Below are 13,249 nucleotides of genomic sequence, written 5' to 3'. Positions count from 1 at the left end.
CAGATGCGCAGCATGATTGCAGACGCTACGACGATGTTTGCAAATTAAAAGTTTGTTTCCCTTTCCGAGTGATTAATTCAACTTGTCATCGTATTTTAGTTTAATTTTCAATTTATTTTTATAAAATTTAATTATTTTCAACTTGTCTCCATCCCTAGATCATTTTCTAATTTACTATTCCAGGAATTATAATTATTCAGTACGTACGTTTAAAGTCGTATCCATCCCTTCTTCTCATATAAAGACGAGACACATGAATTATTTTCGAGACAAGTATCATGTTTTTGTGAGATTGAGGAGTACACAACTCTCCTTACGTATATATAATAATTTTTAATTGAGAAACAAATCAACAACAGTTAATTTTTTCTGGGACACGTTATAAAGATTTTGTATAAAATATAAGTATAAATTGAGCTGATTTAATATATATATATATATATATAAAAGGTTTTAAAACTTTCAAGATTTGACGAGACGCAAGATATTAGTTTTACAAATCTTAATTTCATTTCAACCATTCGAAATTCCATTAACAAGGTACTGTGTTAAAATCCTAAAACAATATGATAGAGAATTAGGAATGAAAAAATCACCTGTCATTGTACAGTTCAATAACTGTTCTGTTTCCTCTGAAATAAAAAGGAAATATAAAAGCTGGCCGATGATACTAAGGTAATATTTGTTTTTGTGATTAAATTGTATTTTTAAAATTTTTAATTTTTTTTGTTTTAAATTTTTTTTTAATTTTTTTAAATCATTTTGATATTAAAAATATATTTTTAAAAATATTATCTTAATATATTTCTAAATAAATATCTTTTTATAAAATAATCAATATACAATACCAAACATTTCTTTTTAGTGTTTTCTGTTCTTGATCGGCTTTTAATTGGGTTCAATTTTAGCATGGGTTAACTATTCACTTTGGGCCTTAGCTGGTCCTTAGAATCTTTATCTGTACTCCACCTTAGGCCCATTTTTAATTGATGAACTGCTAAAAAAACAACAAACACAAGACCCAAATAAAAAACATCGTTTTTTATTTGTGCGAACACTTTCTTTAGATAAAGGGTTCTTTCATCTTATTTTTTCTTTTAAATGGTCTGTAAATATGCAAAATATTGTTCTGTATCTAAGCCTATTTTTGAAAGTCAGGTAGAGATTATGTTTTAAAATAGTTTTTACTTAAAAATATATTGAAATAATTTATTTTTATTTTTAAAAATTTATTATTAACATCTACATATCAAAACAATAAAAAAATTAACTTTAAATAAAAAATATTTTTTAAATTTTAAACAAATAGTATTTTAACCATACTATCAAACACCCATGTACATGTAAGCAACGGAGCATGACACCGGACCGCCTTTACATAACTAGTAGACCTCTCCCTTTAATCATTGCATCTGAAACTATGGCCCTCCCACAAAGAACTGCTTCAAAGGCAATGATTTTTGGATAGATCTAAATTGCCAACCAGCAAAAACTTCCATTTATTGGCTCCAAGCCTACAAATCCCACAATCCTTGAGATGGACCAAGAATTTATAATTAACTTTTCAAAGAGATAAGAAAAGTTCCTGGGGTGTGCAAATATAATTAACTTCTCTTATTTCTGGAGTACCAATGTGTTTGGAACTACATGTATATATATTTTAAAAATATATTTAGCTTCAAAAAAATCAAAATAATAATTTTTTAATGTATTAATATAATATATGTATATGTATATATAATAATTTTAATATATTTCCAAAAAAAGAGAGAAAGAATTCACTACAATACTATACATTTCGCAGCACTTGATGTACTCAGGAAAAAAAGAAGAAAAAAGTCTCTTCACGATTACGAACTCAATGTGTTAATTAGGCATGTTACTTTCGAAGATGGCACTAAAACTTTAATCAGTAGGTGGTGGGCTCCAGCGTCACTTTAAATATACGAACAGATTCTTTTCCTTACCTATAGTTTGATGATTAAAAATATCTACTCTATCTCTTAATATTATTGCTTTAAATTTTAAAATCAATATTTTGTGAGTTTAACATGCTGATCGCTAAATTGACAAGGGATATATTTTTAAAATTATCTAAAAAAATTTGTTTTAATTGAAATATAAGCTGATATAAAAATGCTTTAATCTTATAAAACCGAAAACAAAAAATTGAGACACCAAACCACTACATATAGCTGATGATTATGATCACTCATCTCCCACACTGAAGGGGTCCCTGTCCTTGGCCGTGACAATGGTTTCAGCTTCTCCTTCTAAGGTGAGCACAGCCAGCTATCCCTTGTTAATTTTACATTTATACTTGCATGCCTATTGCTACGAAAAAATGTAACCGCTGTTCTTTTCTATTCTTGAAATCTAAACAGGAAGGCCAGTCCATTGGCAAATGGACCGAAGGCGATCCCGCTCGCCGAGCCAAATGGTGGTACTCAACTTTCCACACTGTCACAGCCATGATCGGTGCAGGTGTTCTAAGTCTGCCCTACGCCATGGCTTACTTAGGCTGGTATGTTAGTCAGTACTGCAACACAGCTCAACAAATTCGTATTCAATATGTATGTGCAGTAATGAATTAGAACCAAAACTACTAGAAAATAACTGTTTATTTTCTTCAGGGGTCCAGGGATAACGGTTCTGGTGTTATCTTGGTGCATGACTCTGAACACAATGTGGCAGATGATCCAACTCCATGAATGTGTTCCTGGGACTCGCTTTGATCGCTACATCGACCTAGGTCGACATGCTTTCGGCCCGAAATTGGGACCATGGATTGTCCTACCTCAGCAGCTGATTGTTCAAGTTGGTTGTGATATCGTGTACATGGTTACGGGTGGAAAGAGTTTAAAGAAGTTCATGGAGATGACTTGCGCCTCTTGCACCCCAATAAGGCAGTCTTACTGGATTTTGATCTTCGGTGGCATCCATTTCTTCTTGTCTCAGCTTCCGAATTTCAATTCTGTTGCTGGCGTTTCACTAGCTGCAGCAGTCATGTCACTCGGGTACTTGGTTTTATACTTTTAACCTCGTTATGCCCAATTACATATGATCATTAAGTACTTGATTAGTTGTAGTGGTTTGTGTCCCAAATGAGAATATGCTTGGTAAGGTACTTTGACATCAAGCTGCAATTTTATCACGACTAATAGAACATTTTGGTGCACAGTAGCCATGCTAACCCACCCTGTCGTATTTTGGTGAACATTTTGGTGCAATTTTATCTTGAACAACATATTTTAGATCTAATTTGAGCATGTTCTCGATTTTAGTTGGTTATAGCCAACAAACTACTAAAAAAAACAAGTATGTAGAATGGGATGTATTTAATAATCGTATTAAAAATTATATTTGTTCTAGTTTCTTTTAGATTAAAACTTTTGATACACTTCCGTTGTAAACTATACACAAGATAGGACTAGGAGATCCATTATTCCTTGCATGCTTTACTCGCAAAACATGACTTTGAACAATTATGACGATATATTCTGGTCATGCTTTATCAAACTCACTTGCATCGTATCGTGAAACTCGTAAAGCACTCGCGATTGTATCAGAGTCTACAGATTCACTATGGATCGATGACTAGTAGAAAGAATCCCGGTCTTTATCATCCAAACGGGCCGTGCTTAAAAGCTATTGCTTTTGCGAGGGTTCGGGTTACTTTTTTAGACCGAATATATCCTGATCACCCATAACACTATGAGTGGCGCGCAGCCATTATGGGATAAGTTAAATTAATCTTGTGGAAGAAAATGGGATGAGACTTTAGACTTGGAGGCCGCTCCTTTATGCTTTTGGTGAAACTAAAAAATGGCAAGGGGGAGCCAAGCTAATTCATCATGATTTTAGTGAAGTAGAAACTTTAAAGTGAATTTTATAAATGGCTAAGTTACTCAAGATTTAGCCTTGTAAATATAAATAGTACCAAATCAAAAGGTGAACCCAAACATGCTTAAAGACATCAAGACATTAACTTTTTATACCTTTTCATTCCTGTTATTCTTATGTTGAATTTGTACGGTTTTATTTTCTGCTCGTAAGGGCACCAGTCTTGCGCAAAAGCCAGAGGTGCCTGATTGATATAACATCGTGCAGTGTTGTCTTTACTCCATTGAGTTTCTGGTTGCAGTTATTCAACCATAGCCTGGGCAGGTTCCTTGGCTCATGGCCAGATTGATAACGTGAGCTATGCTTACAAAAACACCAGCGCAGCTGACTACATGTTTCGTGTCTTCAATGCACTGGGAGAAATTTCTTTCGCGTTCGCTGGCCATGCAGTTGTTCTTGAGATTCAGGCTACAATTCCATCAACTACTGAGAAGCCTTCCAAAATCCCAATGTGGAAAGGTGCACTGGGTGCTTACTTTATCAATGCAATTTGCTATTTCCCCGTTGCCCTTATAGGGTATTGGGCATTTGGACAGGATGTTGATGATAATGTCCTTATGGAGCTGAAAAGACCCGCATGGCTCATTGCCTCTGCTAATTTAATGGTGGTAGTTCATGTCATTGGTAGCTACCAGGTATAACAAGAGACTACATTATTCATACAATATTTAGCCATATATATATGTTTTTTCTACCGGACCTAACAGGAACCTTTGTAGGTCTATGCTATGCCTGTTTTTGACATGCTAGAGAGGATGATGATGAAAAGATTCAGTTTTCCACCAGGACTTGCACTTAGGCTCGTGACTCGCTCTACTTATGTTGGTGAGATTATTCTCTTCGAAATTAAACGTCTTCTAACATCAAGTTTGCAGCTGCTCGACTCTTAATCTTGTTACCTATTGAATTACAAGTTATTATGTCCCTGAAACCTTGCAGCATTTACCCTTTTCGTTGGAGTCACCTTCCCATTCTTCGGAGATCTTCTTGGTTTCTTTGGCGGGTTTGGTTTTGCCCCCACTTCATACTTCGTAAGCCTCTCATATGGTGTCTACAGTAGTCGGTAAATGACTTACTGGATCGATCAAGCTAATTGATCCATGTTGGGTTTTCTTGCAGCTCCCTTGCGTAATGTGGCTAATAATCAAGAAACCTAAAAGATTCAGCACCAAATGGTTTATAAACTGGGTAAACAGAAAAATCTAACTACCATGTCTTTCCTATTTAAAGCAACAGTTTTGACCAGTGAATTACTTATTAATAACAGTATCTATTTTTTTCTTTCAGGCCTGCATATTCGTTGGAGTGTTCATCATGATGGCATCCACCATTGGTGGGTTCCGGAATATCGTTACCGATGCCTCCTCGTATAGGTTCTACACATAATAATGCAAAATGTATCCGATCGAGTTTGCAAGACTTCTTTTTTATTGATATGCCTCTGTTGTTATATTAAGCATGCAACTATTTAAATAGAACAGTCCAGCATAATCCTGTTCTGCTTTGTGTTGTCATATTCAGCAAACAGACTGATTTCATGTTAACATCGTCATAAATCTTAACTATTATGTTTGGATTGTCGTAACTTTCAGCGAGACCAACATTTGAAAAGATTGTGCTTGTCCAACTATTAATAGTTTCATGTTTGTTGTGGAAATGAATTGCACTAATTAAGCCAAGTCATTTTGTGATCACTTTAGAGAATATTGTGCATAGCTTAAGCAAAACAAGTAATAATATAAAAATGAGAAAATTACCCTTATTTTTTTTATATTTCAACACATAATACGTTAAATATTACACGTTATATCTACATTTTTTATATAGTTAATAATACTTGAAAAAAGATATCTGAAATATTATAGTTTTGTTATTATAATTGATTTCATACCCAAAGTATCATTATAATTTTTACATCTGCTTCTTCCCCGATCCTGCTTTTAACTAGCTGTTGAACCAGTGATATATATAGAGAATTCAAGACACTACTATGTTTGTTTTTGTGATTAAAGTTAAGGTTAAGGTTACGTACAATTCAATTATATATAAAAATCTGCTGTAAAAACTATTTTTTTTTGTTTTTTTCTAATTTTTTAATAAATTCTATATACAAATCTTAACCTCGATCACAAAAACAAAACATACCAGCGACCTAAGTAGAACTCCATGAGTTGTTATAGAACCAACCATCCAATGGTTTCTACACATCTATTCTTTTCCAAAACCAGAGCAATGAAAAATAACAGTGGACAGTGCTGTATAAATACCGACACCAAAAGTTTCATCATCATGCATGCCTTGTTTGCTACAAAAATGATAATCACTATTAAGACCACCAAATATTATCAGAAGGTTCACCTTTTATCACTAATGGCAAACTACCATTTTGTCTTGCCAGATCTTGAAACCGTAATTTCCACAGCTCCCATCGTATAAGAAATTCCATGGTGCAATTCAAATGGAATTTCTCAAATCTTGAAAAAAACATCATCATTATATAAAAAAACCCATATATATCATGGTTTAAATCAAAAGGCCCAAGTCTTGAAAAACCTAGTTCTTACCAAAACAATTCTAACACAACCTTCAAAAGTTTTTATTCTCAATCATTATTAACAATATCCCAAAAATTCAAGATATATAAATAAAAAATTATTCAGTGTTTGAAATAGTGATTAATCAATATATTCATATGCTTGGACTTTTTCTTCTTAATCTAAAAAACTCTTACTTACAGTTTTGAATACCTGCAAAAACAATCTTAATTAAAAAAACTCAAAGATCCTCTGATGATAAAGTTAATATCTTTATAGAAAAATGTATTAAATAACTAGTCTTAAATTTCAAGAATAAAGATGTTTATTTTTTAGTTTTAAGTTTGTTAATGCTTTGAAATCTAAATATTTTTATTTTAAGAGATAAGAAGTTGTAAACCCTTTACCTGGATGGTTCAGAGGGTATTTATACCATCTGAACCTTGTCGTTTCCATTAAAAAAACCAGAAAGTCCTCTACTTTCGGCGATATCAACGAGAGACAAATATCTCTTACATATCATTAATGAGATAGTAAGTATGGTAGGTTTCTTAAGAGATCTTATATACACCTATAAGTATAATGAAATCATTACTTTAATATAACCAATTATTATAGATGGAGAGACATGACAATTTATTATCCCTTTAATACTTATAATGTAGAGGATTGTCTAAAATTAAGCATAAAGCCTTAAAATTTGGTAATGTCTAAGTTTTTTAAGTCTGACATGTTTGTCAGACCCATATTACCTTGGATTTAGCTGACTGTTAAGTTTATGTGTCTTGGTTCTGGAATGTTTGTCAGTTAGACCTACAATACTTTGGATTTAACGGATTACCTATTTCAAGTATCTTGATCTAACATATTTGTTAAACCCATTTGATTAAAGAAGATTTTTATTTATAAAAATCTTAACAAAAAATTAACTCATCAATCCTCAAATCCAAATCTCACCGAACTAGAAAACCAAAGAAAACTCGACATAAAAATGAAGAAGAAGAGGCACTAAAAAGTAGTTGAATTAATAAGTTAGAGATTTTAATTTTAAATGAGGGTTTGTGGTTTGATTTTAATTTTAACAATGTGGGTTTGATGGTTTTAGTAACTAAGAAAGAGGAGAAGAAGATGGATGGGGCTACATTCACCTTAGTTTGGTCAGCCAAGGTGAAGAGAGAAAGAAAGAAGAGAGGAGAAAGAGGCAGGAGGAGAGAAAAGGGAAGAAAAAAAAATGTCTAGACATATTTTTATTAGAATTTAAATCTTGCACTATATGTAAATTATAATTTTTTTTTAAAAAGACAAAGTATTACCATTTTTTAATGTTAAGAAAATGAAGGTAATTTTTTTATAAAAAAAATATTACTTTTAAATAAAAAATAATTTTTTAAAAAATATATATATATAAAATATCAACTTACTTTCAAACATCATATCATCGCCAGGTTACTAAAGAATAATTAAGCGAGACAGAATGATTGAACCGAGATGCATCTTACTCTCACTGATACGCTTGTAATGATGATATTAAAGTAGTGCAAAACTTCAGGACACGCTTTTCGAGAGAGACGACTTGAAGACAATCTTTTGATCCACAAAAGTTACAACGTAGGCCCAAACCGTTTCCCTTCTAGCCATAAAGCTTCCAGCTAAAATCATAGAGCCCATTAGCGGTCGAAAGAGTAAAGAGTGGACTCCACCGAAAGCATCATCATTATATAGATTAGTCACGGACAATAACTAATCATGCTAATCGCAATGAAACACTAATTAATTAAAAACTCAAACTCGCACACGGACAGGATTTAAAGACATGTTTCTTTCACTAAACCCACAAAGATCAGCATAACGTGCAACAAAGATTCTTTAAAATTTATCCTCTAAAGCAAATTTGATAACGTTGTATTAATTGTTTTTTAATATATTTTTTAAAAAATATATTAAGATAATATTTTTATTTATTTTTAATATTAACACATAAAAAAAATAATTTGAAAATATAAAAAAATAAATTTAAAATAAAAAATAAAATTCTTTCAAATATATTCTTAAAATGCATAATAAACAAATAGGCTATTAAAAGCCCCACTCACTCAGGACTTCTCTCTTTATACTTCCCTTTTATATATTACACAAGCACAAGCACTCCCTTCCTCTCGCTTTCACCCTGTCTTGTTCTCCCTTTCTCTCTCATTGGCTAAAATGGGGCTTCTCCTTTACGCTCTCTTCTCCCTGTTTTTCATTTTTCCATTTGTTTCCTCCTCTCGAACTCCAACACCACAGCCCTCCAAAACGACATTCCTTGACGTCGCTTCTTCCATCCAAAAAACCAAAAACATTTTCTCTTCTAACACCAAAACGTCAATGTTTAACCAACAAGAGAAAGAAACCACCTCGTCAGAACTAGCGGTAGAGCTGCATTCTAGAACTTCCCTTCAAAAAACCACGCACACTGACTACAAATCACTAACCTTATCTCGGCTCCAGCGTGACTCAGCCCGAGTCAAGTCTCTCTCAACTCGTTTAGATCTAGCCATCAATTCCTTTTCCACTTCAGATCTTAAACCACTTGAGACTGATTCGGAATTCAAATCTGAGGCTCTGCAAAGCCCGGTTATATCTGGTACGAGTCAAGGCTCTACAAGTGGTGAGTACTTCTCCCGAGTTGGAATCGGAAAACCAGCTAGTCAAGCCAATCTTATACTCGACACTGGCAGTGACATTAACTGGGTACAGTGCGCACCTGCGCTGATTGTTACCAGCAAGCCGCCCCCATCTTCGAGCCGGCTACCTCGGCTTCCTTCTCTCCTTTAACCTGCAACACCAAGCAATGCAGGTCCCTCGACGTGTCAGAATGCCGGGACGACACGTGTCCCTACAAGTTTTCGTACGGGGATGGGTCTTATACCGTTGGTGATTTTGTTGCTGGGACTATCACTCTCGGCTCGGCTTCAGTTGATAATGTGGGTATCGGCTGTTATCGGCTGTGGACATAATAATGAAGGTTTGTTTATTGGAGCTGCTGGCTTGCTTGGACTCGGACGAGGCTCGTTGTCTTTCCCTTCTCAGATCATTACGACGTCATTTTCTTATTGCCTCGTGGATCGTGATTCCAGTCGGCTTCAACTCTCGAGTTTAACTCAACTCTCCCTCCCAACACCGTCACTGCTCCGTTAATCAGGAACCACCAGCTCGATACCTTTTATTACGTTGGATTAACGGGACTGGGGGTAGGTGGTGAGCTGGTATCGATTCCCGTGTCGGCGTTTCAAATCGATGAATCAGGAAATGGAGGGGTAATAGTTGACTCTCCGGCCATTACTTAGCTGCAAACGGACGTTTAAAACTCCCTGAGTAGTGCGTTGTTAGGGGAACGAAGGACTTGCCGTCAACTAACGGGATATCGTTGTTTGACGCGTGTTATAATTTGTCTTCTAGAGGGAATGTGGAGGTGCCAACGGTGTCGTCTCACTTTCCTGATGGGAAGTTGTTACCGTTACAGGCGAAAAATTATATGGTTCCGCTTGACTCGGAAGGAACGTTTTGTTTTGCTTCTGCACCAACGGCTTCATCTTTGTCCATTATTAGGAACGTCCAGCAGCGGGGAACACGTGTCGTTTATGATCTCGTGGACCCTTTTGTTGGGTTCCGAGTCAAGCGGAACCATGTAATTAACCGCTAGGGAAGGTTGACTTGAAAGAAGGTAGTCATGATAATGTATGTGTTGACCAGTTTTTATTGTTCAGTTTTTTTTTTAAAAAAAAAAAAAAAACTGTTTTAGTTTACCCATGTTAAGTAAGAAATGAAAAGCGAAGTTTTACCACTTTGAAGATAAGGGAAAAAAGTTCATATGTATGGGGTAGTTAGTCTAGTTGTTCACAGAATCACAGGATTTTTTTTTTAATTTTATTCTTTAATTTTTTTTTAGTTATATTTTTTTTATATTCAAATTAATAACTAATTTATCAAAAATTATTCAGGAGAGGCAGAATTGAAAGGGGTAAGACAAATAGAAAAATTAATGGTCATTTTTTTTTCTTTCATTGTCCTTGTCGCTTTTAAATATTTTTATTTTTGTTTAAAAATTTATTTTCTTTACATTTTAATCTCTAAATTAGAAAAATAATAAAGTGATTGAGAATAAAAAGGGGAGAAAAAATAGCTAGTTTAACAACCTTTCAATAATAAACTCTTTATTATCGATATTTATAGGTTTCAAGATGAAAAGAGTTTGAAATTTTAATTTTAAAGTAGTAATTTTAATCTTTAAAATTAAGAAATGATAAAGTGATTGAGAATGAAAAGGGGAGAAAAAATAGTTAATTTAGTAACCTTTCAATGATAAAGTATCTGTTATTGGTGTTCATAGGTTTGAGATAAAAAAAGGTTTGATTGTGTTCCTTTAAAATTTTAATTTTACCTGAAGAAACATGTTGAAGTTGAAAGGCAATTTTTTAAAGTTGATTTTGTGTTTTTAGCTATTTTTAGAGTGTTTATGGTTGTTATATTGATTTTGGATGGTTCTAAAAATATTTTATTTAGTATTTTTAATTGAATTTAGGTTGCAAAATATATTTCTAGTTCAAAAATCCACATTTCTAGATTTTTCAACCACTATTGATGGCTAGATTGTGGAGGGAAGCAGGTGAGCGTTGCATGCATATTTCTTTTCTTAAAAAAATGAGGCGAACTCTTAAAAAAATAAAAGTTATTCCAAGTGCGCTTGGCTACGCAGGTAAGGCTCACGTGCTTAAATTTTTTTTATTTTTTATTTTTTATTTTTGAATTTTTATTGATTTTTTTTTCATTTCAATAATTTTTCATGAATTTTTTTTAATGTAATATAATATAATTTTTATTTAGGTTATGAGTAATTGATATCTCAACATTTTTTTATATTATGAGGTTTTTTTGGTGCAGTCATGATTTTTTTTTCTTTAATCTTCTCATTGTTTTTTTATGTGTATTTTTTTATATTATTATTTTATTAAATAAAATATTAATTTCGAGAAATAAGGTTAATAAATATAATTGAGTTGATGACTCGTTCTTTAAGATCAAATAATTATATGCAAATCTATCTCTTAGTTTTCTAATTTTAGTTAATTATTGTTTAGTTTTACTTAGTTTTCATGAAAAATAATAATGCTTTGTTTTAATATATGCAATCTTGTATGATATTTTTTTTTCTTTGATTTTATCCAACTGTTTTTGTGTATGTATCTATTTCTATTATCAATTAACTAAATAAAAAATTGATTTTTATAAATAAAATTATTAAACACAAACTAGGTACATGACCCGTGTTGCGAGATCAAATATGTTGATTTATATCAATTTCTTGATTTTTTTGTATAGTTTTTAGTTATTACTAACTATTTATTTATTTATAGATATAGATATAGATAATTCTTAATTTACTAAATTAAATGTATGCTCACACTTTTAAATTTACAATTAGGTTTTTTTACATATAAAAAAATATATTGAAAAAGTCTGAATATTTATTTTTTGTGTTGTAAAAAGAGCATATGACCTGAAGCAAATGCTGGCAATGTATATATATTTTTGAACCCGATGCCGGGATTCGTGTTTCATTGAAATATGCTGTTCCACTTGTATTTGCCCTTTTCTTTTGGCGCAGGAGATGTTTTGGTTTCTTCTCAGCTTTCAGGGATTGTTTACATAGTAAAATACTGGGTAACGTTATATGGGCGGGGAACGGTCCACACCGTGGTATTTGTCCCTTGGATGACACAGAATTTTGAGTCTTTGACCTGGGAATGGGAGGTTTTTTCTTATGTGTAATTAGATGAGCACCAGCTGGCGAGCCATGACACTATTTTCCTCGCGAAAAGGGCAAGTTTGACGGTTGATCCAGTCTTTTCATGTCAAGATCAAGAGTTGATCACGGCTAAAGTTTATTCAAGTCTTGTTGCTTGAAGCATTCCATGCATGGTTGACTGAGCAGACCTGGATTTCTTCTCAGAATCTCATCGGTGTCCTTTGAAAGAACCAGGGCCTGTTCAACCAGTATTGACATTGCCAATCCATGATATTCCAAGGCATGCTCTTTTAATTCAAAGTATACGATTTAGCTTTAAACAAACTAAGAAATATATGTTTGGTGAGTTGTTGGACACGCTGTCACTTGAAGATTTCCCGTCATGTCGTAATGTAATTTTGAAATAGAGAAACTTTGAAGTCAAGGTGCTACGTTAGAAATATGGATTATTGATTTTGAATTTCAATGATCACGAGTTAATTTTACCTCATAAATGGGTTATTATATTTTTTTAAAAAAATAATTGTTGTCTTTTTATATAAGAAAACTCAAATTAATATCGATGGTTTGTATACGCTTAATACCATATTTTCCTAAACCTGAGAGGTGTTCATTTCAAAATTATTAGCTGAGTCAGATCTATAGTCAACATGGATTAGTCATTTGTTTTAACCGTTAAGAACACTGAACATGAGGCTTACCCTCTTTAATTCATGTGTTTTTTTTAAAAAAAAAATTCATTGATGATTCTGCAGCAATTAATCGTGTTTATAATTATGGTTGTGGTTATTTTTTAAAATATTTTTTATTTTAAAATATATTAAAATAATTATTTTTATTTTTTAAAAATTATTTTTGATATTAACACATTAAAATCATTTGATAAAAATATATTAATAAAATAAAAAACTTTTAAAAATATTTTTAAAACACAATATAAAACCTTGACAATCTCAAACACGACACAGATAAACACGTGATGGACTTGGAGCAGCTGCCAGGCAGCATGCTAACGAGACAATTTATT

At 32.7% G+C, this 13,249-nt stretch overlaps 1 protein-coding gene and 1 pseudogene across 1 annotated transcript; both read left to right on the top strand.

Annotated features, from left to right (window-relative positions):
* The first annotated feature begins 2,136 nt into the window (after positions 1 to 2,136).
* Positions 2,137 to 5,514, top strand: LOC133704996 (lysine histidine transporter-like 6). Its single transcript, XM_062130081.1, has 8 exons — positions 2,137 to 2,278; positions 2,385 to 2,524; positions 2,634 to 3,017; positions 4,145 to 4,538; positions 4,623 to 4,728; positions 4,843 to 4,934; positions 5,023 to 5,091; positions 5,191 to 5,514. Exons 1-8 carry the CDS (start codon positions 2,255 to 2,257, stop codon positions 5,287 to 5,289), a joined length of 1,308 nt encoding a protein of 435 aa, XP_061986065.1. The 5' UTR covers positions 2,137 to 2,254; the 3' UTR covers positions 5,290 to 5,514.
* Positions 5,515 to 8,537: 3,023 nt separating this feature from the next.
* On the top strand, positions 8,538 to 10,341 carry LOC133704932 (protein ASPARTIC PROTEASE IN GUARD CELL 1-like; annotated as a pseudogene).
* The last annotated feature ends 2,908 nt before the right edge of the window (positions 10,342 to 13,249 follow it).

This window comes from Populus nigra, chromosome 10 (genome assembly GCF_951802175.1).
Source record: "Populus nigra chromosome 10, ddPopNigr1.1, whole genome shotgun sequence".
In the NCBI taxonomy this organism is placed as follows: Eukaryota; Viridiplantae; Streptophyta; class Magnoliopsida; order Malpighiales; family Salicaceae; genus Populus; species Populus nigra.
This window is presented reverse-complemented; position numbering and strand designations above follow the sequence as displayed.